We start from the raw sequence: 23,432 nt of genomic DNA, 5'->3' as shown, positions 1-23,432 counted from the left end.
CTGTTGCCATTCCTACATCTACACTCATGGTCCTATGCTGCTTTGGCAAATGTGTGAATGTATCTTGCAGAACAGCCATTTTTCTGACTTCATGGACAGACAAACCGGGTATGTCACCAGGAACCTGCTGGCAACCCCCATCGTGACGGGCAAGGAGGTTCTTGCTGTGGTTATGGCAGTTAACAAAGTAGATGCATCTGAATTTTCCAAACGGGATGAAGAGGTAACGCTAACCCTGGGCATCCCATAGGAGGCGCAGGAAATTTATTTGTTGTATAACTGAAAGAAAGATGTCACACCTAATTTGTTTTTCTCTGCCATCTGTAGGTCTTTTCCAAATACCTCAGCTTTGTTTCTGTCATCCTAAAGCTTCATCATACCAACTACTTGTACAGTATTGAATCCCGAAGAAGTCAGGTAAAGAGAAGGTGACATTAACCACTCCATGCTGACCTGTCTGACAAAGCAACCCAGAGACAACAAGCCCAGACCCTTCCTATCCACACCACATGGATAAGATCCCCAAACGTCTATCCTCAGTGTCCTCTTATGTCCCCTCCCCCCACCCCATCTTCCTGTCCCTCTATCTGTAGGTACAGCTGGCTTGCTTTCTTCGGTCCATATCCTGGGTGGCTGTGGTTTCTTCCTCTATGAGATAGCAGTGGTAATTGTAGTACTTACCCCACATGGTTGTTGTGACTATTAAATGGTCATTGAATGAATTAGTTCACATAAAGCTTTTAGCAGAGCTATGTATTCCTGGTATTGGGTTGGCCAAAAAATTCGTTTGGGTTTTTCTGTAAAATCTTACGGAAAAACCCGAACGAACTTTTTGGCCAACCCAATACATAGTAAAGGTATTAATTTGAGAAGCACATCACTCCTCTGTTGCCTCCTTGAGCCAGAGGGATAAAGAACAACATTGGTAGCCAGGATACCTGAGTTGGACCGCTCTGTGGACCTCTGTTTCTTCATGAGTACAATGGTGGGAGGGTGGTTAGGATGGAGGACTTCCAAGGTCTCGTCCTGGGCTCACTGTCCGGGTAAGGAGACCTTTGACTAGCTTAGGATGCATGGAAGGAGGCATGTGGCTTTCTCCCCATAGGGACCGGCAGGAGCCAGTGGGCCACCAATACTGGACCCTCTGCCCAGGAACTGTCTCTGCATTTATTGTTAGATCACTTGCCCTTTGAGCCAAAACATTTGGACATGGGGACCAATCATGGCTTCTCCCCTTTCATAAACCCACATCCTTGCAAAAGGTCTACTCATCATCCCACTCAGAAAATCTGAGTCATCTGTTGGACTTGTACATGTGCCAAAATGGAATTGCGTTGTTTGCAATGCAATTCATTTTATCTGATGCACCTCCTGCTTTCTTCTGACTGATGCTCCTCTTCGTACTGTATTTTGTTCTGATTGTTTTCTGTTTAATACTCACTTTCAGATCCTCATGTGGTCAGCCAACAAAGTATTTGAAGAGCTCACAGATGTTGAGCGACAGTTTCACAAAGCTCTCTACACTGTTAGAACATACCTGAACTGTGAACGATACTCCATTGGACTGCTGGACATGACCAAGGAGAAGGTCACTGTTCCCTACATTTGGTCTCACCTAACATCACCTATAAAATGCACATCACATGAAATGCAATCCATTAAAAAAAATGGATACGCTATGTAAACTACTAGTCACGGTAGATCGTAAGAACCAGTGCCAAGAAAGTATGGTATAGAGGTAAACATGTACGTTTTTGGAGCAAAAAAGATCTAAGCTTGGCTTTTCCACTTCCTGACTATATGTCTTCAACAAGTCTTTTTTTTTTTAATTAATAGACTTTATTCTTTTAGGGTAATGTTAGATTTACAGAAAAAATGAGCAGCAAGATCAGAGAGTTCCCATACGTGACCTCTTCCTTCCCTACCCCCGCCCTTTCCCCTGTTATTAACATCTTGCGTTGATGCGGTACTTGTTACAGTTGTTGAATCAATATTGATGTCTAGTTGAATCAATACTAATCAATACTAATGTCCACAGTTTACATTCAGCTGTCTGTGTTATACTGTTCTATGCATTTTGACAAATACATAGTGTCATATATCTGCCATTACAGTATCATACAGCATAGTTTTCCCCCCTAAAAACCCTCTGTGCTCCGCCTATTGGGCCCTTCCTCTCCCCACCCCAACCCCCTGGCAACTACTGATGTTTGTACTCCCTCTGTAGTTTTGCCTTCTCTGTAACGCCATATAGTTGGAATCATACAGCATGTAGGTTTTTCAGATTAAATTATCTCCCTTAGCAACATGCATTTGTGTTTCCTCCATGTCTTTTCATGGCTTAATAGCTCATTTCTTTTTAATGCTGAATAATATTCCCTTGTCTGGATACACCATAGTTTGCTTAATCATTCAGCTACTGCAAGACATCTTGGTTGCTTCCAAATTTTGGCAATTATGGGTAAAGCTGCTGTTAATGTGTGTAGATTCTTGTGTGGACGTAAGTTTTTAACTCCTTTGGGTAAATACCAAGAAGGGCTATTGCTGGATCACATGATAAGACTATGTTTAGCTTTGTAAGAAACAGCCAGAGTGTCTTCCAAAGTGACTGTACCATTTTGCATGCCCACTGGCAATAATTGAGAGTTCCTGTTGCTCCACATCCTCGCCAGCATTTGGTTTTGTCAGTGTTCCAGATTTTGGCCATTCTGATAGGTGTGTAGCGGTATCTCATTGTTTTAATTTGCATTTCCTGACGACATGTGATGTGGGCATCTTTTCAAATGCTTATTTCCCATCTGTATGTCTTCTTTGGGGAGATGACTGTTCAGATCTTTTGCTCACTTTTTAATTGGGTTATTTTCTTATCATTCATTTTTAAGTATTTTAAATACAAATCCTGTATTGGATATGTGTTTTGCAAATATTCTCTCCCAGAGTATTATATTTTCTTTCTCTTAACAGTATCTTGTGCAGAGCAGAAGCTTTTAATTTTAATGAAGTCTAATTTTTCCATTTTTTGGTGTTGTATCTAAAAAAATCCCACCAAACCCAAGTTCACCTAGATTTTCTCCTATGTCATCTTCTAGAAGTTTTATAATTTTGCATTTTACATTTAGGTCTATGATCCATTGTGAGTTGTTTTTCATGAAAGTCATAAGATCTATATCTAGATTCTTTTTTTTTTTTTTTTTGCATGTGGATGTCCAATTGTTCCAGTACAATTGTTGAAAAGACTATTCTTTCTCCATTGCCTTTGCTGCTTTGCCAAAGATCAATTGATAATATTTGTGTGGGTCTATTTCTGGGCTCTCTATTCTGTTCCATTGATTTCTTTGTCTATTCTTCCACCGGTGTCACGCTCTCTTGATTATGGTAGCTATATAGTAAGGCTCAAAGTTGGGTAGTGTCAGTTCTTTGATTTTGTGCTTCTTTTCAGCAACTTCTTTTAACCTCCTTGATTCTTGGTTTATGCATCTGTAAAATGAGGACTTCTCTCATCAGCTGTGAGGGTTTGAGATTATTTGGAAATTGTATATTCATATCTATCTATCTATAGCTAAATGTCTAAATCTATATCTATATAGTGTCCAGCACATATTAGGGCATAAAAATAAAGTGTATTTTTATTACCAGTTTGAGGATTTATATTCTGAAAAGTTAAAATTATTTTAAAGTAGAAATTTAAAAATATTTAATATTACTCACACAATATAATGCTCATTTCTCATCTTGCTTCATTAATTCTGTTGGAGCTCTCCTAGTTCAACATAACTAATGAATACCATATCATCTATATTTATTACTCTCCATGTGATTGGAAATGATCTTTTCACAATAATTGTTCTAAGTGGATAAACATGGGACCAAGTGTCAGGAGGGCTGAGTTCTGATCCTGGCTCTGGGAGTTTCTAGCTGACTGTATTAGTTAGGATGCTTTTGGCTGCAAGTAACATCAGACCCAACTAAAAGCATCTTTAGTAATATGACAGTTATTATCTCATTTAACAATAAGTCCCAAAATAGGGCAGTTCTATGGCTGATTAATTCAGAGCTCAATACAGGCATCAGAGTCCCAGGTGCTTTTCATTTTTTCCTGGTAAAGTCTCTGCTCCCTTCAGCATTGTTGGTGAGGTCTCTTCTTGTGGTGGTAAGGTGGCTATTGCAGCTCAAGACCTGGTTCACAGACATGACAAAATTGGGAGACATTTCCTACAAATATCATCCTCATCGCCCTTCGTCTAAAGAAAACCTTTCATCAGAAGGCCCTTGGAAGACTTCTCCTTCACTGTCCATATCCAGGCCACATACCTGCCCTCAAACTAATTCCAGCCACCTTACATAGACCACTCATGAGCTGTGCAGGGCCCATCTTCCCTGAACAAATCACCACCTGATAACTAAATAAAATTAGGTTTTGTTAGCAAGGAAGAGGGGGAATTGAATGTTGGGTAAGGCAAGCAACACTGTTGTCCATTCTGCGTGACTTTGGACAAGCCTCTTAACCTATCTGGATTTAGTTTAATTGTCTATAAAAGAGCTGCTATCTATTAAGTACTTTTAGCTCTGTGTCAGGGTAGGTGCTTTGTATTATGCATTTAATCCACACAATGACCCTATAGTATAAATTTTATTATTGTCCCCATTTTACAGATTAAAAAGGTTGACTTGTTCACAGTCACAAGTTCATGAGTGGTATTGCTGAAAAAGAGCTTTAAAATTCCAGGATTATCAGTTAACATAAAACATGCAAACCAATGACCTTCGTATAAGATATGGTAGGTCACGGAACAGTTTGCTTAATAATGTTTAAATGTAATTGCCTCCAGGAATTCTACGATGAGTGGCCTGTCAAGCTTGGAGAAGTCGAGCCTTATAAGGGTCCAAAGACACCAGATGGCAGAGTGAGTGCAGACGTCTTTGTTGATGATATCTGTACCAGGCGCTAGAACTAGAGGAGGCCATGTGTAAAGGAAAGAGCGCTGGCTCGAGAAGGACTAGAAGGTTCTAGTCCTGTGACTTCCTGGGGGGCCTTGGAGTAGTAGAAAGAGCACCGGACAAGGAGGTTGCGGTTCAAGTCCCAGCTCTGCCCCAAACCAGCTGGGTGGCTCTCGCCTTCACTCATTGTTTAACTTCTCAGTTTCGTTTTCTATGAAGCCAGGGCTTGGTGGATCAGTGCTTCTCCATAGGGAGGGATGCATCAGAGCCTCCTGCACAGTTTTTTAAACACACTGAGCCCAGGACCTTCTTCTGACACCCTGGACTGGGATCTCCAGGGAAGGGTTGGGTTAGATTTACTTTCCCCCTTGACTGCAAGCTTCGTAGGAAGCTTGTTCCACCACGGTATCCCCAGCACACAGGAAAGGGAAGGCATGGGATGGAATGTTCAGGTTCTTCATCTGCCCAAAGAAGTAGAAAGACCAGTTTTCAAGTTGCTTCCAGCTTTGACAATGTATCCACCGAATCCTGCTTCCGAGGCACCCTGTTCAGAAAAGCAAGTGCTGGAAGCTTGACCACTGGCCCCTGTACAGCTGGGAAGGGAAAACATTGACTGTGGTTGAGAAATTCCATGACTCGTTCCACTGGAGTGATTAGTCGGTTATTTCTGGACAATAGAAAGAAATTAAAACCCAAGATTCCCCTAGAAGCTGTTAGGCTGAATTCAACTTTCTAATATTAGTTCAATAGGCTTATTCATATAGATAAGTGGCCAGTGATATTTCCAGTCTTATTACAGGCTTATAATTAGGACATGAGTAGTTTGGTAATTTATGTTACGCGGAGAAATGTGGTTGGGAAATAAGGTGTTATTTAAATTTTAAAATATAAGTTCATTAAGGAAAAGTGTTTTCTTTGAGAAGTAAGATTTTTCTCATATTCTCTTTCTTTCCTCTTAGGAAGTCACGTTTTATAAAATCATCGATTACATTTTACACGGAAAAGAAGAGATCAGAGTCATTCCGTGAGTATTGCCATGAGGCAGCGGCAGGAGTTGCCATTTTATTTTTGTATCCAGTGCATTTCTCTGTATAGCAATGATTTTCTTTCTTCTAATCTTCTTCAAGGACACCTCCTGCGGACCACTGGACTCTCATTAGTGGGTTGCCAACATACGTTGCTGAAAATGGATTTGTAAGTTATTGAACAAATTCACATCTTACATAACATTGGATGAAACTTTTATTAGCCAAGAGATGGGAACAATTATGAAAGTAAGAATGCACCAGGTAAGGGTGAGGTTTGGCACAGGACATAGGAGAGAGGAATCTTGGCGGTCAAATGTAAGTGAACTAGAAACTCCTAAACTCTACAAGAAAATATTTAGTTAACATGAGAAAGATTAATCCATCCCCCAACCTCTTATTCTGCGGCCACACAAATTTCAGACGTCCTTTGGCAGTTCATGACTATGGTTCATTCTGGGTTTAATTTGATCTTAAGTATAGTTCCCTTGGTCAAGACTTTTGAAACAAGGAAAATTACTGACAAAAAGGAAAATATATATAAAGAAAGAACTTTGCCACTGATTGCAATGCAAAATGTAGTGAGTTGATAGATGAAGTGAAGATTTTTGCCCTGGTCTCTCAGGGGAGGGTGGGATGGGGGGACAGTAGGCCAGGTCTGGCTGAGAAAGGTCAGGGGTGGGAAGACAACAAACAACAGGTCTCCGGTAGGTCCCATAGGCCTCAGGGCCAGAGGACCAGGTCTCTGTAGCTTTCCCACTCGGCCTTGACCATACTTTCCTTCCTTCTCATGGCTCATTTCTCTCCCTAGTTGGGCTGTTCCACCATCTGTGTCATTTTTTTTTTCGCATCAAGATTCCTCCCCGCAAGAATGTTCGGTGCTTTTAATGTTTCTTTATGTTGGCATTTTTCCTTCTTCCCTCTTCAAACCCAAGTTTCTAAAAAAAAATTTTAAGCCTTTATTTGCATAGTTGTTTCTTCTTTAGTGTTGGCATTGTGTTTTGCTAGTGTTCATGCATCTTCATTATTTAGTATATGGGCATGTGAATTACAGTGACTAAAAGAGTCACCCAAGGGTCATAGGGGAAGTGAAACAAAATCTAGGTTGTCTAGTGTTTTTTCTTTTACTGTCATAAATCTGCCTCTGCTTAGTGTGAACATTTCTGGGTTCAGAATGGTGACAGAGTAAGGAAAGTTCTATTGTGACTGCAAGATAATCTTTCTGTGTGGGGATGGTTTACCCTGGGTTTCAAGGAGGATGCCCAAACTCTGGGCTTAGTTGGTTTACAGGACCAGGTGGCCTTACCAGGTGACATGATCTCTTAGTGTAGAGACATGCCAAAGGGGAAGAAAAGAAGAAGAAGGGAGAAGCAATCTTATGTCTGTTAGGAGTAAACAGTAATATATACTAACAAATGTCATGTTTTCAAAATTGCCCCAAAATAATTGAAAATTTTTGAAAAAAAATTGTTTTTTTTTGGCCACACCACGTGGCTTGTGGGATCTTAGTTCCCCAACCAGGGATCAAACCCTGGTCCTTGGCAGTGAAAGCGTGGAGTCCTAACCACGGGACCACCAGGGAATTCCCGCCCCCCTTTTTTTTTATAATTGAAATATTTTTAAATGTCCTTCCTGACCTGGTGGTAATGACCAAAATATTCCAATTCATTCCTAACTGAATCCACAGATACCACAATTTTTCAGCCTCACCAAAATAGCCAAATAGCTTGACCACTGGCCCCTGTCCTTGGTTTCCCAGCATCCCATCTACCAGGCTCTATTTAGGGTTTTTATCAAGTTTGATACCCCAAAGCTGCTGTAGCCAGTATAAAGAAATTTATGCCCCACTTAAAAAATTTTTTTTTTATTGGAGTATAGTTGCTTTGCAATGTTGTGTTAGTTTCTGCTGTACTACAGCAAAGTGAATCTGTTATACATATACATATATCCACTCCTTTTTAGATTCTTTTCCCATATAGGTCATTACAGAGTACTGAGCAGAGTTCCCTGTGCTATACAGTAGGTCCTTATTAGTTATCTATTTTATATATAGTAGAGTGTATATGTCAACCCCAATCTCCCAATTTATCCCTCCCCCGTAACCATGTTTGTTTTCTACATCTGTGACTCTATTTCTGTTTCGTAAATAAGTTCATTTGTACCATTTTTTAAAATTCCATATATGCTGTTTTCTGGATAATAAAAATGATGTGCAATTTTTAAAAATATATTTATTCATTTATTTATTTTTGGCTGCATTTGGTCTTCATTGCTGCGCGCAGGCTTTTCTCTAGTTGTGGCGAGTGGGGGCTACTCTTCGTTGCGGTGCGCGGGCTTCTCATTGCGGTGGCTTCTCTTGTTGCGGAGCACAGGCTCTAGGCGCACGGGCTTCAGTAGTTGTGGCACATGGGCTCAGTAGTTGTGGCACACGGGCTTACTTGCTCTGCGGCATGTGGGATCTTCCCGGACCAGGGCTCAAACCCGTGTCCCCTACACTGGCAGGCGGATTCTTAACCAGTGCGCCACCAGGGAAGTCCATGATGTGCAATTTAAATCATAATTAATTGTATATATATGATGCTCCTCTAGACTGCTTGAAACTTTTCCTTTTAGCTTCTTCAAACTTTTCCCTTGATAATTTTCCCGCAAACCCTTTCTAGTAGAGTAAAGGCAGGCTTTCAGGTGAGCAGTCTCAGAGGTCCTTCAGCTGGACCTTGCTGGACTTGGGGAACACATGCCCACAGAGTTCTCATCAAACCAGTACATCCCAGCTCCGACTGGGAAGCGGCAGACTTCAGTTGAGTGACTTTTTAGAGTTGAAAACATGAGATATTAAAAATGAAAATTAGTTTGTAGAATTACATTTATAGAATTGGAGGCATTAAATACAGGATCAAACCAAGCTGGAATCAAGATGACCTATAAACCTAGAGAGAGACAGAGAAGACAGAGAGACAGAAACAGAGACAGAGAGAGATGGGGAGGGTAGAGAGGATTTTTTTTTAAATAAATGTATTTATTTATTTTTGGCTGCGTTGGGTCTTCGTTGCTGCGTGAGGGTTTCTCTAGTTGTGATGAGCATGGGCTGCTCTTAATTGCGGTGTCCGGGCTTCTCATTGCGGTGGCTTCTCTTGTTGTGGAGCGTGAGCTCTAGGTGTGTGGGCTTCAGTAGTTGTGGCACTGAGGCTCAATAGTTGTGGCTTGCGGGCTCCAGAGCGCAGGCTCAGTAGCTGTGGCACACGGGCTTAGTTGCTGCACGGCATGTGGGATCTTCCCGGACCAGGGATCAAACCTGTGTCCCCTGCATTGGCAGGAGGATTCTTATCCACTGTGCCACCAGGGATTTTTGAATATTGAGTGAAATACTTGGCCTTGAGGACCTTGACCCATCTATAGATGTTCTCGAAAGGCTGGAAAAGCCTGGACCAAAACAGATACTGTTGATGGAAAGATCAGAAAAGAGAACTAAACTGCTTTTTGTCTCTTTTACACACACCTGAAGGATGCTCAGCCCATCAGTTCATGTTATTTATTCAAATTAGGTTATAAAAATGAATGGATAGCACAAATGGGTCCTTAAATTCTTAGACTGTATATACTAACAAAGACTTTGAAAGACGGTCCCATTTGCTTTGTAAGAGTAGTACAAAAACAGTAGACCTGGCTCAAGCACTCTCAGAAAGCACTTCCCTTGGGCCAGAGGGGCCGGCACAGTTAGCGCACTAGATAGAGAGGCCTGCTCTTACCTACTCACCAGACTGGTAGATTTTTGGGAGTTTGGTAAGCAGGTTGTTAAACTGTTGACAACTTGAAATCCTCCATGGTGGCAGTATTTACAATATGGAATTGGTTAATGATACAAATCAGGGCTTTCCCCACCCCCTAGCAGGAGAGGTGATTCTACCAGCAACCTCACTGGAGATCCCGGTTCTCGTTTCATCCCATGAATTTGAACAAAATCACTTATCCTCTTTGGGCTTCTATTTCCTCATCTTTGAAAAGAAAAGCTTAAACAATTATTAAAGTGCCTTCTAACTTTAAAATGCTATGATTTAAAGTATCTAATTTATCGGGGAGCTCTTCTCAATACTCTATAATGACCTGTATGGGAGGGGAATGTAAAGAAGAGTGGATATATGGGTATGTGTGGCCAATTCACTTTGCTGTACAGTAGAAACTAACACAACATTATAGATGAACTATACTGCAATAAAAATTTAAAATAAAAAGAAAAGATGCCTGGCTAATACAGTGGCATATAAAATCATCAATTCTAGAACTTGGAATTTGAGATCATTCTGATCTTAACCCAGTGTCTTTCCAAACTGAATATTGGCTGAGACTGGGCCATACTAATGAATAACACTTTCTCCTTATCTGGAAGTGAGTTGCAAGAACCAGTGCAGTTGTGCTGCTCCATCCACATGTATGCTTATCCCACAGATCCTGCACAATACTTTTCTTTCCAACACATGGAGAATGTTGTAGTATAATAGAAGAAATAAACAGAGCATTCTCAAGTGACCAGTTTATTCATTTTAGGAGAGAGTACATATAATGAAGTGCATTTTTGCTCAGAAATGCAAAGGGTCCTCTCTGCTATTGTCAAACTTGTTTTTATAAACTCCTATTTTATATTTTATTTTGGTATATCAATCTTGAGTACTTTATTGTCAGGTCTTCATTGGTAAACCCCTTCCCTGTGACAGTACAGTGTGTGCTCAGTTTTGGAGCATGGAAAATGCATGTATTTGTTTTGTACCTGTAGTCTGGATATATAATTGACATCTTTGTGCTTTGGTGTTTCAAAAATTTTAAGGCTGTAATGAGGAGTCACATTTACAGTCATCAATATATTCTCTACAATGAATGTGCTCCCTTAATTAAATCATGATGCTGGAAAAACAAAAACAAACAAACAAAAATAAAGTATCTAATGTAATTTTGGTGGAAAGAAAGATATTGTCTTTTATTAAAACATTAATATAAATGTTTCAGACATTACATGAAATTTCTAAAAATCTTATATGTTCTGGTATAATGTTATAAGTCATAATTCTAGTTATTGCTTTACATATCTCAGAAATAACTAAATTTCCTTGTCAATTGCATTATTATGAACTTTCATCAAATCTTTAACCGTGGTCATTTTTAAGTCTTTTGTCATTTACAGACAGTTCTGGGTTTACTCTGATGCTTTTGCAAATATATTCCTATAAAAGGGTTTCATCTTCAAGGAATTCATGGAAAAGACTCTGACAAGTACAGGTTTCTGGTAACTGACTATACTGCTGAACTGAATGAATAAGCATTTTCAGAACTCTAATGGAAAACTGATGAATTCATAAAAGTGCTAACAAAAGATCAAGATGAAAAAAAATTAATTACACGGGACTGAGTGAACTGATGAGGATGATTATAATTTTTGTGACTTGCCATTTGAATAAAAAAAAAAAATCTCCCCCCAAAAAATTAAATCCACTGCTTGTTACTTAAAAAAAAAAAAGACCCATTTGTTGATTTGACCTGATGTAAAGATAATCCGAAATGACCCAAAAATGGAATGATTTCTTGTCCTTATGGATGTGAGCAATAGTCTCTGAGTTTAGTACTTAAAGTGATGTCTCGTAATGAATATTTACTTTGGCGTACCTAAAACGCTGTCTGGCTTTTCCCTCCTGCCCCTTAGCCACTTTCTTCCAACCCGGATCCCACATCAGAAAAAAAAAAAAAAAGAAGGAAAACAGAGCCTTCCCAGCATTGCTGCCACACCTGCCCAGGCAGAAAGGCCCTTTTGCTTAGACTCCTCCTCTCCTTGATCTGAACAACTAGTTGCTTTAAATTTGGAAGAAGAATCCTTAGAGGCTGAGAGAGTAGGAAGGAGCAGAGATGGGGCTAAATGTCATCCAGTGACTTAATTAGTAGAAGAGAAGCTAACTTTGTTACCCACCCAGGTCCTTGGACTCTTTAATCAATAGCAATTGGTAAGAGGCCAGAGGAGAAATTCAGGCGAGGCTTTATTGGCACCCGCCGCAGCTTGAGGGAGCAAAAACAAGACACAGGTGCCCTTGTTTGCTTCCTGGGAGGGGCGAGGGTGGGGGCGGATTGGTGGGTCGGGCCGGAGGGGCGGTTTAAGTAGTCTGCCCACCCCCTTGGCCGTGCTGTGTGCAGGGATAACAGCAGTCCCCTGCTTTGCTCCTGGCACCTCAGGAGTGGCAGTTGGTTTGTGGCCTTTTTGTGTCTTATCGTTCATGATTTGCCCCAGCTGGGCATGCATGCAGTTGTTTTTAGTCCCTTATAGTTTCTTTGTATTCTGTTGCTCCAGGAGACGTTTGCTCAGATGCAAGCACTCCAGTAAAGGGGGCCCAGGTCCCAGCTCACCTCGACTCCAGCGTGTTGTTAGCACATGTGGCCTCACTGAGGTCTAGGGTGAATAATTTGCGAGCTGTGGAGACCCAGGGAGGAAACCCTTGCTCCCCGCGTTCTTTCTCGTTCTGCTTTGTGGCTTAATGGCTCCTCTTGCTTTGTAACAGATCTGCAACATGCTGAACGCCCCAGCGGATGAATACTTCACATTTCAGGTAACTGCCCTCTGCCAGGCCTCCCCTGTCAGTGCGGGGAGGGGGGCGGCACTGACCCTCTCCATCCCCAGAGCCTGCCTTATGCTCGGGGGTGACCAGGAGGCACACGCAAGGCTTATGTCCCACTCACCCTGGCTGGGCTGGTGGCCACCAAGTAGCACATTCTTCAGGGAAAGGAGAAGAGGGGGGAGGAGAGAAGGGTGTTTGTCACCCCAGCATTTGGCGGGGGGGCTGCCACTTCTCCCACCCAGTGCCTAAACCAGCCCTGGCACGTCACAGGTGCTCAGTAAATGGTCTCCGCCTGAATGATTAGCTGGATACATCCTACCACCTGGGTTCAGCCCTTTGGAGGTTTCTCGGGCCCGTCCCGGAGGCTTATTGCCGCTGTTATCAGGAAAAGGAACTTCTTGTTGGGTTCTTGGGAGCCCCTCCTGCTGTCAGACTCTTGGTTTTATCTTTCCTCCTCCAACATCCAGAGATGCCCCTCCCCACCTGTCCCCTCTTCCACCCCCTCCCCACCTGACCATTGGCCCGGCAACCTCTCCTTTTCCTCCTTCTGGCCCTTGCCGTTCTGTGTCCTGTTTTAGCAGACATCCAGTTGGAGCCCAGCCCCAGTCGGGAGTGGAGATGGCCTTCCCAGTGGGGGCCACTAGCGTCTGTCTTCCGGTCTCACCCCGACACGCCCACAGAGCCCCATCTCTGCCCACGTGGCACAGCCGAAGCCGGCCTGGGGTGGGTGGGGTGAGGGGCGCACCCTCAGCAGCAGGGGCCCCCAGGCCTGGGAAACCTGTGCTCACTCGCCCAGTTACGGGGCAGGTTTCCTCCTGCTCTCCGCACTCCTCTCTGCTCACCACCGTGGAAGTGTGCAGACACCACATGGCGTTTGCTCTAGCTCCTTCCTCCTTGCCTCCGAAGGCCTAATTGTGACCACACTGTGCCCAGCACTGACCCCTCTGTTTATGGCAACTGGGTGCCAGGAAGGAGTGCACAGGCAGGAAAAAGGGACAAGGACTCTCTAAGGTGTCTGAACCTTAAGCAGTCATAGTCTGAACAGGGAGGGCAGGGAGCTGGCCCAGAAGAATCGGGCCGCGCTCAGAGGTTTGGGGGCCTGTGCTTTCTGTGTGTGTGGGGTCCTCGTGTGGCCCCCGTGGGAGCAGCCACACAAGGGCTCTGACGGTGCAGAGGAGGCTGGGCACCCACCTGGGGTAAACCTCCAGCCTATAGGAATTGGCCGGCTCCCTAGGAAACATCAGTGTAGTGCCCATGAAAACATGCTTCTCAGGTCTCTGACTGTAGGAAGGATGACCATCAAATGGCTGCTGGGCTGGGAAACCCACTGTCCACACGGAGGCTGCACTTCCTGTGGGCCGGGATACTAACACAGGCCAGTTCCTGGGAGATGCCAGACTCCTCTGACCAGCACTGTTGGTCCTAGGAATCCCCTTCAGCCCTGCAAACTCTTTCAGAACTGCACTGTGGTCTAAGACACTCCCACCCAGCTCTCCATCCTTCCTTCTGTCCTTAGCCCTGGGGTCAGGACTGCATCTTTTTTTAAAAAATAAATTTATTTATTTTTGGCTGCATTGGGTCTTCGTTGCTGCATGTGGGCTTTCTTTAGTTGCGGTGCGCGGGCTTCTCATTGCAGTGGCTTCTCTTGTTGCAGAGCACAGGCTCTAGGCGTGTGGGCTTCAGTAGTTGTGGCTCATGGGCTCTAGAGCGCAGGTTTCAGTAGTTGTGGCATGCGGGCTCAGTAGTTGTGGCTCACAGGCTCTAGAGCACAGGCTCAGTAGTTGTGGCGCACAGGCTTAGTTGCTCCACGGCATGTGGGGTCTTCCTGGACCGGGGCTTGCACCCGTGTCCCCTGCATTGGCAGGTGGATTCTTAACCACTGTGCCACCAGGGAAGCCCAGGACTGCATCTTGATGGGCTCTCAGCCTCCCTCTCTGTTTTCCCTCATAGGCATTGCCCCTGTGGATCATTCCAAAAGGCAGACTCAGGATAGGGTGCCCATCCTCCGCAAACCTCCACCCTGCTGGGCCTTCCCATTCTGTCCACCTGCTCGCACCCACCTCCATTCTCACTAGTCCCTCTTGCACCTGAGAAGTTTAATGAAAAAACCAATGATTCAAAGTGAACTGTGGTCAGAACAAACCTGCAAAGGCAATGATTCTCAAACTGCGTTTCTTGGGGGCAGGGTGTACATATTAGCTTCCTGTTGCTGCTGTAACAATTACCACTTAGTGGCTTAAAGCAACACAGCTGAGTTATCTTACGGTTCTGGAGTCAGAAGTCTAAAATGCGTCACACTGGGCTAAATTCAAGGTGCTGGCAGGACTGTGTTCCTTTCTAAAGGATCTCGGGGAGAACCTGCCTCCTTGTCTTTTCCAGCTTCTGGAGCTGCCTTGTCTCATGGCTCCCTTCCATCTTCAAAGCCAGCAGTCACATCGCCCTGACTTTGCTTCTGCTGTCATATCTCCTTCTCTGATTTTTGATCCTGACTCTCTTTTCTACTTTTAAGGATCCTTGTAATTACATTGGGTCCACCTGGAAAATCCAGGATAATTTCCCTATTTTAAGATCAGCTGACTAACAACCTGAATTGCATCTGCTGGTTTAATGCGCCTTCCCCATTTAAAGTAACCTGTTCACAGATTCCAGGGATTAGGAAGTAGACGTCTTCAGGGTGTTCCTTGAGGTGGAGTAAGGGGCTCTTCATTTAACGTGAATTAAAGTGATCCCAATTCACAGAAGAAAAAGTACATAGAATTTTCTGTCTTAAGTTTTTGTCCTATTTCTCTTAAGTTCCTTCTATCACTTTTCTGTGAACAAGCTCTAACTTAATAGCAAGAGACATGAACATGAACAGGTACCAACTGAATATGTACTGAAAAAACAGAGGCAGTCAGTAAAGCTTATTTTGGAAGCTTTTTAAAAATAAATACACAGGTGCTTACCTTGCACACAGGTAATATTTTCTGTTATTGATGTTGTCTCTCATCCTTGTGAGGATATAAGTATATAAATATTTCATAGTATTTTCCAAAAATGAAGACTTTGAGAACCACTGTGCACTGCTTTTTCTTTCCCCCAAAGCTTTGACCATTAGGAAGCATGAATTGAGGTTTGGTTTCTCTGCTTTTCATTCTAAGTATAAAGGCAAGCTCTTCAACTAATAAGCAGTTGTTTATTGAGTATCCCTTATATGCCCAGCACTGTCCTGTCACTTAGGTAGAATTGAACAGTTTATGAAACAGCTCTTTGGTAAGATTAGAAAATAGCCTCAGAGACAACAATCAACAGTTCCAAAGCATTTGGAAATTATGTAAATGCTAAATTGTACAGTCAAGTCTAGAAGTGCTGATGGAATTCTGAAAAAGAAAAGTTCCATATGGGTGAAAAAAGTTAGAGAAGGCTTCAAGGGAGAGGTGAGACTTAACCAGAGCCTCTGAGGATGACTAAATAAGCCGAGGACAGGCAGAAGAAGGAATAGCCTGGCCTGATGGATGCTTGGCTACCTTTGCCTTGTTGCATGCTGTCCAGGTGCCACACCATGGTTCTCAGGCTTCGGAGGACTTTAGAATTACCTGGGGAGCCTATTTAAGATGCATGCCCAGAGATTATGAAACAAGCTAAAAAGAAAAAAATCTGTTGCCTTTGATCTTTGGGCAACACTTTGAGAAACACTGCTGAACTTCTGTGTCAGCATTCCCTACTAGACTGTTATCTTGAGCTTAGGGACTGTGATTTAGTCACCTTTGCACCCCCAGCAACTAGCCCAGGTCCTGAAACATCATGGGGCTTGACAGATGTTTACTAAGTGGAATCACACCACAGAACAAAAAGCGATCTTGATGGATCCGTCAGGAAAGCAGAAACCACACTAGGTATTTCAACAGAGATAATTTAATATAAGAATTTAGCTAAACAGGTTTTGGAGGACAGAAGAAATGAACAGGGGACACTGAGGTAACACAGGTAAATGCTTCCCATCCCTAGGGCTGGAGTGGGAGAGGTCAAAGAGAAGAGGGTAGGGTTGTCACAGTACAGACACTTGGTTCTAGGACACTTAAATGTACTACAGCACTTTTATGGCTGTATAGTTCTAGCCGTGTTCTGATACAACATAGGAATTGTGCATCTAACACCCCGCAATTATTCTTTCTTTAAACTGAAAATAACCTAAGTGGGGAATAGTGAGGGCTCTAGTGGCTATAAAGGGGTAGGGCAAGGGAGCCCCGTGATGATGGATTAGTTCTCTATCTTGGTTCTAGGGGAGGTTGCACATATCTACCTATGTGATGAGTTGGCATAGAAACACTCCTGCCTACCCCCGCACGTGCACAAATACATATAAATCTGGTGAAATTTGAATAAGCTCCATGGGTCGTACCAATATGTATTCCCTGGTTTTGTTAGTGTACCATAGTGACACAAGATGTTATCACGGGGAAGACTGGCTAAAGGGTACATGGGACTTCTCTGTACATTTCTTCTGCAACCTCCTGTGTACCTATAGTTATTTCAAAAAAAAAAAAGTTAAAAAAATAACCTTAGTGTCTTTATTGTTTGTAGAAAGGACCTGTAGATGAGACTGGTTGGGTCATTAAAAACGTCTTGTCCTTGCCTATTGTCAACAAGAAGGAAGACATCGTGGGTGTAGCTACATTTTACAACAGAAAGGATGGAAAGCCTTTTGATGAGTATGATGAACACATCACTGAGGTAAGTGCAATTATAAACTAATGGAGGTAGATGAAATGCACGAAATAATAGAAGATGCATAATTATTTGTTATTCTGGAATGATGTTTCTGAAGGGCAATTAAGACGTGAGTCACACATGGTTGCAGTCGTATATTGTTATTGTGTCATTTCTGTTTCCTGACTTGGGTAAACTGTACCGTTTTCTACCAAAGTGTGAACTTTTGGCTTCATCAAAATTCTTTTCAGTACTAGGGAATTGGGGAAAGGTCTCTCTCTCTCCTTTCTCCCTACTCCCCTTCTATCACCTCTCACCCTTGCTGCCACCTCCAGCCCTCTCTGATTTTCAGGTCATGCTTTATCTACTGGATTTTTGTAATTCCTCTCCTCTAATAAAGTATTCACGGTGCATGGAGCACTTTGAAAAGCAAGGGCTTAGCCCGTTTTATTGTCTGGCTCTGATTATTGTCCTTTTTCTTTTTTTCTTCTTAGATTAAAACAAGGAACTGGGTTGTTGATGGTGGAAGGGAGATGATTGATAGGAAAGCATGCAAACTGTTGCCTCCAAATCGTTTTTTCTTTAGGTTTAGAGAATCGAATCACATTCTATCTATTTCAGACTCTCACACAGTTTCTCGGATGGTCTCTTTTAAATACTGACACCTATGAGAAAATGAATAAACTAGTAAACAGAAAGGACATAGCCCAGGAAATGCTCATGAACCACACCAAAGCTACTCCTGATGAAATCAAGTCCATTTTGGTAAGTGAGGAATTCGTCCTGTGACATTAGATGCTATCTAACCACGGCCTCTGGAATTCGCCTAATTACCCGGAGGTCTGACAAATGAGAATAGGTTTAGTCCCGGGCTAAGGAGGGGAGAAACAAAGAAGGAGGGGTTGGGGGGAACTTGAGTGGTCCACAGTACACAGAGCCTTACTGACTTTCCAGGCTGCTTGGTTGGAATAGCACTTTGTTAAAAATAGCTCTGTAGGAGCTGGAGTAGCGAGGTCTAGATTCAAGAGTGTTAGCAAGGAAAAAAATATTTCTAGGGAGCGAAATGTCAGCTGTTGCCGTATAATGCTGTATAACAACCATAAGCTCTCAGTGGTGTATGACAATAAGCATTTCTTTCTCACTTATGAGTTTGTGGGTTGACCAGATTTCAACTAATCTTGGTTGGGCTGGGCTCCAAGCTGTGTGTCTGGTTTGCTTTCTGCGTCTATCATCCTTGATCAGCAGCTACCTGATAGATGTTCTTCTCATGGTGATGACAAGTACAAGAGAGCAAGCCCAGCTGTGCAAGCTCGTTTCAATTCTTTCCTCACGTCAAATTCACTAAAATTTTCAAGGTACAAACATGACCAAGATCAGCATCATGGATGATTGGAGAGCAAGTAGATATTCGCTAACAGTGTTCTAATCACCACCAGATGAAGGGAAAATATAACACACCCACTGTCTCTATTCCTTTATTTCAAAAGCTTTCAGAGTGTGTGTGGATGTAGTTTTCCTGGGGTGTTTTTGTTTGTTGGCTTGGTTGGTTGGTTGGTTTTGGTTTTGCTGGGTGGTTTGAGACTTAAAAGAAATTTGATTTGAGAGTTTGAGATGTTGAAGATGAAAATGTCTGGGGAGAATAAAGGGAACTTGCTATAAACTAAATAAAAACAGATGTAAGCCATTCATTTTTCTCGCCTACATGCAAACAACCGACGTCTCCCTCACCCTCTCCCTCTCTCTCTCTTTTTTTGAGACAGCTACTGTTACATTTTGGGGAGAAAAGAGAGATTAATTAATTTTTAGAGAAAATTCTAAATAATCAAGTGCTATAGATCTTCTTTGTATCCAGAATGCATCTTTCATGGAACTCATTACAACATAGTTTATTTTAACTGATTTTAAGAGTAAAGGAATCAGATAGAAATCAACTTTATAGCAATTTCACACCTCCTTTGCTTTTACATTTTAGAAATTTAAAGAGAAGTTAAATATAGATGTAATTGAAGACTGTGAAGAAAACCAACTTGTCACAATTTTGGTAAGTGTTTTACTTCTATCCTTAATGCCTTTTAAATAAAATATAGTAGGACACTTGTTCTCATTTTTCAAGTTAGTGTTGAGTTTCCTCTTCTCTGGCACCTTTCAAAGCTAAAAAGGAAAGAGATTTCTTCTACAGAGTGATCTTCTGGGTCCTTGCTTTTCTTTCTGTTTGTCCCCTACAGTACAATCCACAAAGGTAATTTAGAATCATAGTTAAACTAGATTACTGCATAAGGGAATGCAGGCACAGACTCTAGGGGTAGCATGGCCTGGTTTATTTTAATAGCTCTGGATTACAGCATGGCCACCCTGGAAGACATGGCAGAATTACAGTAGAATGTAGATAGACCCTTGGAGGCACCATTGTCATCTGCCATTGCTAGCTTCTCTTCTGGATCCTGGAGGAATGCAGTTCTATTGTTGCCATTGGGTCACCCCTATTATATCTAGTTGAAATAACTTCTCTTCTAGTCATTAAGCTTGTATTTTGTTGTGTCTACTGTTTAAACCCACCCAAACACATGTTCTACAATCAACTGTTAAACCCATCCAGTAAGTTTTTAATTTCAGAGATTATCTTTTTCAGTTCTAGAATGTATATTTAATTCTTTTTTTTAAAGATTGCAACTCTGTGCTAAAACTTTCCATCATTTAGGGCTTCCCTGGTGGCGCAGTGGTTGAGAGTCTGCCTGCCAATGCAGGGGACATGGGTTCGTGCCCCGGCCCGGGAAGATCCCACATGCCGCGGAGCGGCTGGGCCCGTGAGCCATGGCCACTGAGCCTGTGCGTCCGGAGCCTGTGCTTCGCAGCGGGAGAGGCCACAACAGTGAGAGGCCCGCGTACCGCAAAAAAAAAAAAACCAAAACAAAACAAAAAAAACCTTTCCATCATTTAATCTACTTTATCTATCTTCTTAAATTTATTCACATAGTGATTTTGAATTCTCCATCTAGATACCTGAATCACCTATGTGTCTGGTTCTACTGTCTATTTTTACTCTTGGGTTTTAGTCATTTGATCATTTTAAAGCATACTTCATAGTTTTTAAATTGAAAACCAGACACTGTGGGTTAGGATTTGTAGGGGCTCTGGGTGATATTATCTTTCTGTTCAAAGGGTTAGAATTTCTTCTGGCAGGTGAAGGAGTTGGTTTTAGATTTTGTTAGGGGTGGTCTATTTCAGTTTTGCTCTTGCTACTAGGGTAGAGCCCTTATTTCTAGAGCGTGGCCCTTCTGGGATCCCAATTAAGAACCTGGGATTACCAAGGCCCCTAGACCTTGAATTTCAGAGGCTTGAATACAATCTGCTCGAAATTGAAATAATATCACACTTATTTCCCTCCCTAACTACCTCATCCTGTTTTCCACTGCCCCTTTCCAATCCATGACATATGTTCTTCTTTCTGAACTAAGATTACTGAATATCTCACCTTCCACATTCCCATTTTTATCTGTCCTCCCATCCTGGCCCTTGGCTGTACCACCACAGAGCCAGTGGCCTGTGACCCCTTTTTGAGGGATCTGCTCCCACTTTTATGTCTTCATGTCACTTGAGGCTCTTCCTCCTTCTGTCACTCTCTTTGGCTTTACCTCTGAGCACTTTCCTCTCACACTTGGCCCAGAAGATGACTCCTTCTCCTCATTTACCCCCAACAAAACTTATCTTCTTGTAAAAAAAAGCTTTAATTGACATCCATGACATGTTGGAAATTTTCTAGTTCTCCATTTAGAGGAGGAAGGGTCTTATGATGGAGAAGCAATAAAATGGGCAAAGAACCAGTAGCTTTACAATAAAACGGCCTATTTTGAATGTAAAATGTGCTTTAAGCTCATCCCAAATCATTGCCGCATAAAACTTAACTCAAGAAACAACCATATTTCAGAGGGGTTCTCCAAAACTATTGGCATAATTTCCAAGCTACATAAATATTTATGCATCTCCACTTAACCATGATTTTCTGCAGGGATGCATTTTAACTCTCAGTTCAGGGAAGGTGTGGTCCTCTTTTATAGGTATAACAGCAGGTGCACGTTGCTGGGCTGGGAAGCACTGAGGTAGCAGTGCAGTGACTTGGGCAAAGGAAGTAGGGAAAGTCGTTGTCCCATCTTCCCCTCTGCTTCCCAGGACACTTCACTCGCGGATGCCCTGCAGCTCACATTTACCAGACGATGGGAGATGAGGACAGGGCGTCCCAGAGAAGTACCTCATTCAGTCCTCCTTCATTCCATTTTGTTTTTCATTCATTCAGTAATTACTGAAATGTCCTATGATACAAGGAACCGTTAAGCCTCGAGGGCAAAAGATAGTGTGGTCTGGTTTTCACCTGGTTCAAGAAGCCGCCTGTTTATTAGGGAGACAAAAAATACAAGCAGTGACACTGCCTTGAATGAATGGGTTCACAGGACGTGAGCACCAAGGGCCCTGGGGAGGATAAGGGCCTGATTCTACTCACAGAAGATGATAAACTGCGAGATGAGGCCATGGCATGGAGGCCTGCAGGGAAAGCAGGAATCGGCTGGGCAGAGATTGACAATGGGGGCTTGGAGATGGCTGGAGATGGGATGGGGAAGCAGGACAGTGCAGACCAGGGCGTGGGGAAACAGGAGACCGAAGACAGCTGGGTATGGCTGGAGCCCCAGTGAGCAGAAGAGGGGAGCAGCCCGTGAGGCCTGGCAGGGCGGTGGGACGAGACCATGGCAGCCTGGCACACTGGAACCTGCGAAGGGACCTGATCAGATACCCAGGAGCTTCTTCCCGGAGCAGAGGGAGTCAGCCAGCTGGGATGCAGCAGGTGGCTGGCGCCATGTTATGGCATGTGGGGTGGCAGCAGCCTCCCCCCTCTCATTCCACCTCAGCTGTGGGTTCCTTCAGGGAGGGGAAGACCAGCCTTTGGGGCCTGAGTTCCTACTTATCAGATGAGTCAAAAGCCTTTATTTCTATCAGCCTCTCTGTATCACTGCTGCATGACTGCTGGTTTTCAAAACCTGTGATTGCCATATTGTAGTATTGTTTTATCGGTTCACCTGTAACTGTAAATGGGGGCTGGGAGTCCTAATTCTGAGAACTTCTTACTTTGTTTCCTGCTGAAATGCGCGTTTACGCTTTAGTGTGACTGACCTGATAACGCGTTAAAAAGCATTTTCACGTTTGATCTTTACATAATACGCTGGGGACAGCAGGACTGAGGCGACCTCCAGCAGGGAGGTTCTGGGCATTGGGCACCCCCCACCGTACCCCGTAATTCTTAGTCTGATTTTTTAAAAGATGTGCTTATTTTTTGTCTCTCCCCACGAGAATGTGTGTTTCAGGGGCAGTGACAATGCCTGCTTTCTTCATTGCTTTATCCATAATGCCTACAACACAGATAGGAACCAATAAATGTTTGTTGAATGAATAAAAATGAATGCAGAAAAAGAGCCCCTTTGGGCAAGGAATCTGGGAGGGTCTGGAGAGAGAGAAAGTGATGAGAAGGCTTTGGCAGAGGACGCAGGAGGTCCTGTGAGAAAGGAGTTTTGTGAAGTGTTACTAGGGGCCATGGGTTGAATCCCCCTCTCACTTTCTTTGACACACATGCAAATGAAATTGGCACTGCCTTTTCATTAGAACAACAAAGACAAAAATGTTACTCTTGTCACTCCCATTTCACAGATGAGAACATTGACATATTGGGTAGCATCTTATGGAAAAACCCAAACGAACCTTTTGGCCAACCCAATAGCTAATACCAACCCAGAACTGAATGCTAGTCTCCTGGCTCCAAGCCATAGCTTTGTAGGAGAGAGATCTCTGCCTAAAGCGACAGTCTGAGAGTGGCCTTGAGGAGAAGTGGGCACAGGAGGACCAGGAAGTTCCCTGAAGAGAAGGGCAAGGGTTTGAGGGGCCAGCCCAGACTCGGGGGTTAGGGGAACAGAAACCATAATTGTACTTAAAAGAGCCATATACCATTTGGTGTTGACTTTTGTACAAATAGAGCATGAATCATCCTCTGGGAAACCTTGAACTTACTGAGGGACGTGATCTTAGCACAGTATTAAGGATTTATAATGGGCTCAGTAAATACCCACTGAACTGAATTGCTCCTGCATCTGCTGGACCCACACAGCCCTCGCCTGCTTCTCTCCTCCCGTGGGACTGTCTCTGACCTGCC

General features: G+C 43.1%; 1 protein-coding gene across 2 annotated transcripts in view; it reads left to right on the top strand.

The window, feature by feature from the left end:
- PDE6C (phosphodiesterase 6C) overlaps positions 1–23,432 on the top strand; it is a 60,154-nt gene that overhangs the window by 6,542 nt on the left and 30,180 nt on the right. For both annotated transcript variants that reach the window (XM_030865121.2, XM_030865120.2), the window contains exons 2-11: positions 71–223; positions 328–417; positions 1,448–1,588; positions 4,830–4,904; positions 5,898–5,962; positions 6,066–6,132; positions 12,497–12,544; positions 17,117–17,266; positions 17,864–18,007; positions 19,215–19,283. In XM_030865121.2, the coding sequence (XP_030720981.1) occupies positions 71–223; positions 328–417; positions 1,448–1,588; positions 4,830–4,904; positions 5,898–5,962; positions 6,066–6,132; positions 12,497–12,544; positions 17,117–17,266; positions 17,864–18,007; positions 19,215–19,283 (1,002 nt within the window). The remainder of the gene's footprint in view (positions 1–70; positions 224–327; positions 418–1,447; positions 1,589–4,829; positions 4,905–5,897; positions 5,963–6,065; positions 6,133–12,496; positions 12,545–17,116; positions 17,267–17,863; positions 18,008–19,214; positions 19,284–23,432) is intronic.

This window comes from Globicephala melas, chromosome 16 (assembly GCF_963455315.2).
Source record: "Globicephala melas chromosome 16, mGloMel1.2, whole genome shotgun sequence".
Lineage (NCBI taxonomy): Eukaryota > Metazoa > Chordata > Mammalia > Artiodactyla > Delphinidae > Globicephala > Globicephala melas.
This window is presented reverse-complemented; position numbering and strand designations above follow the sequence as displayed.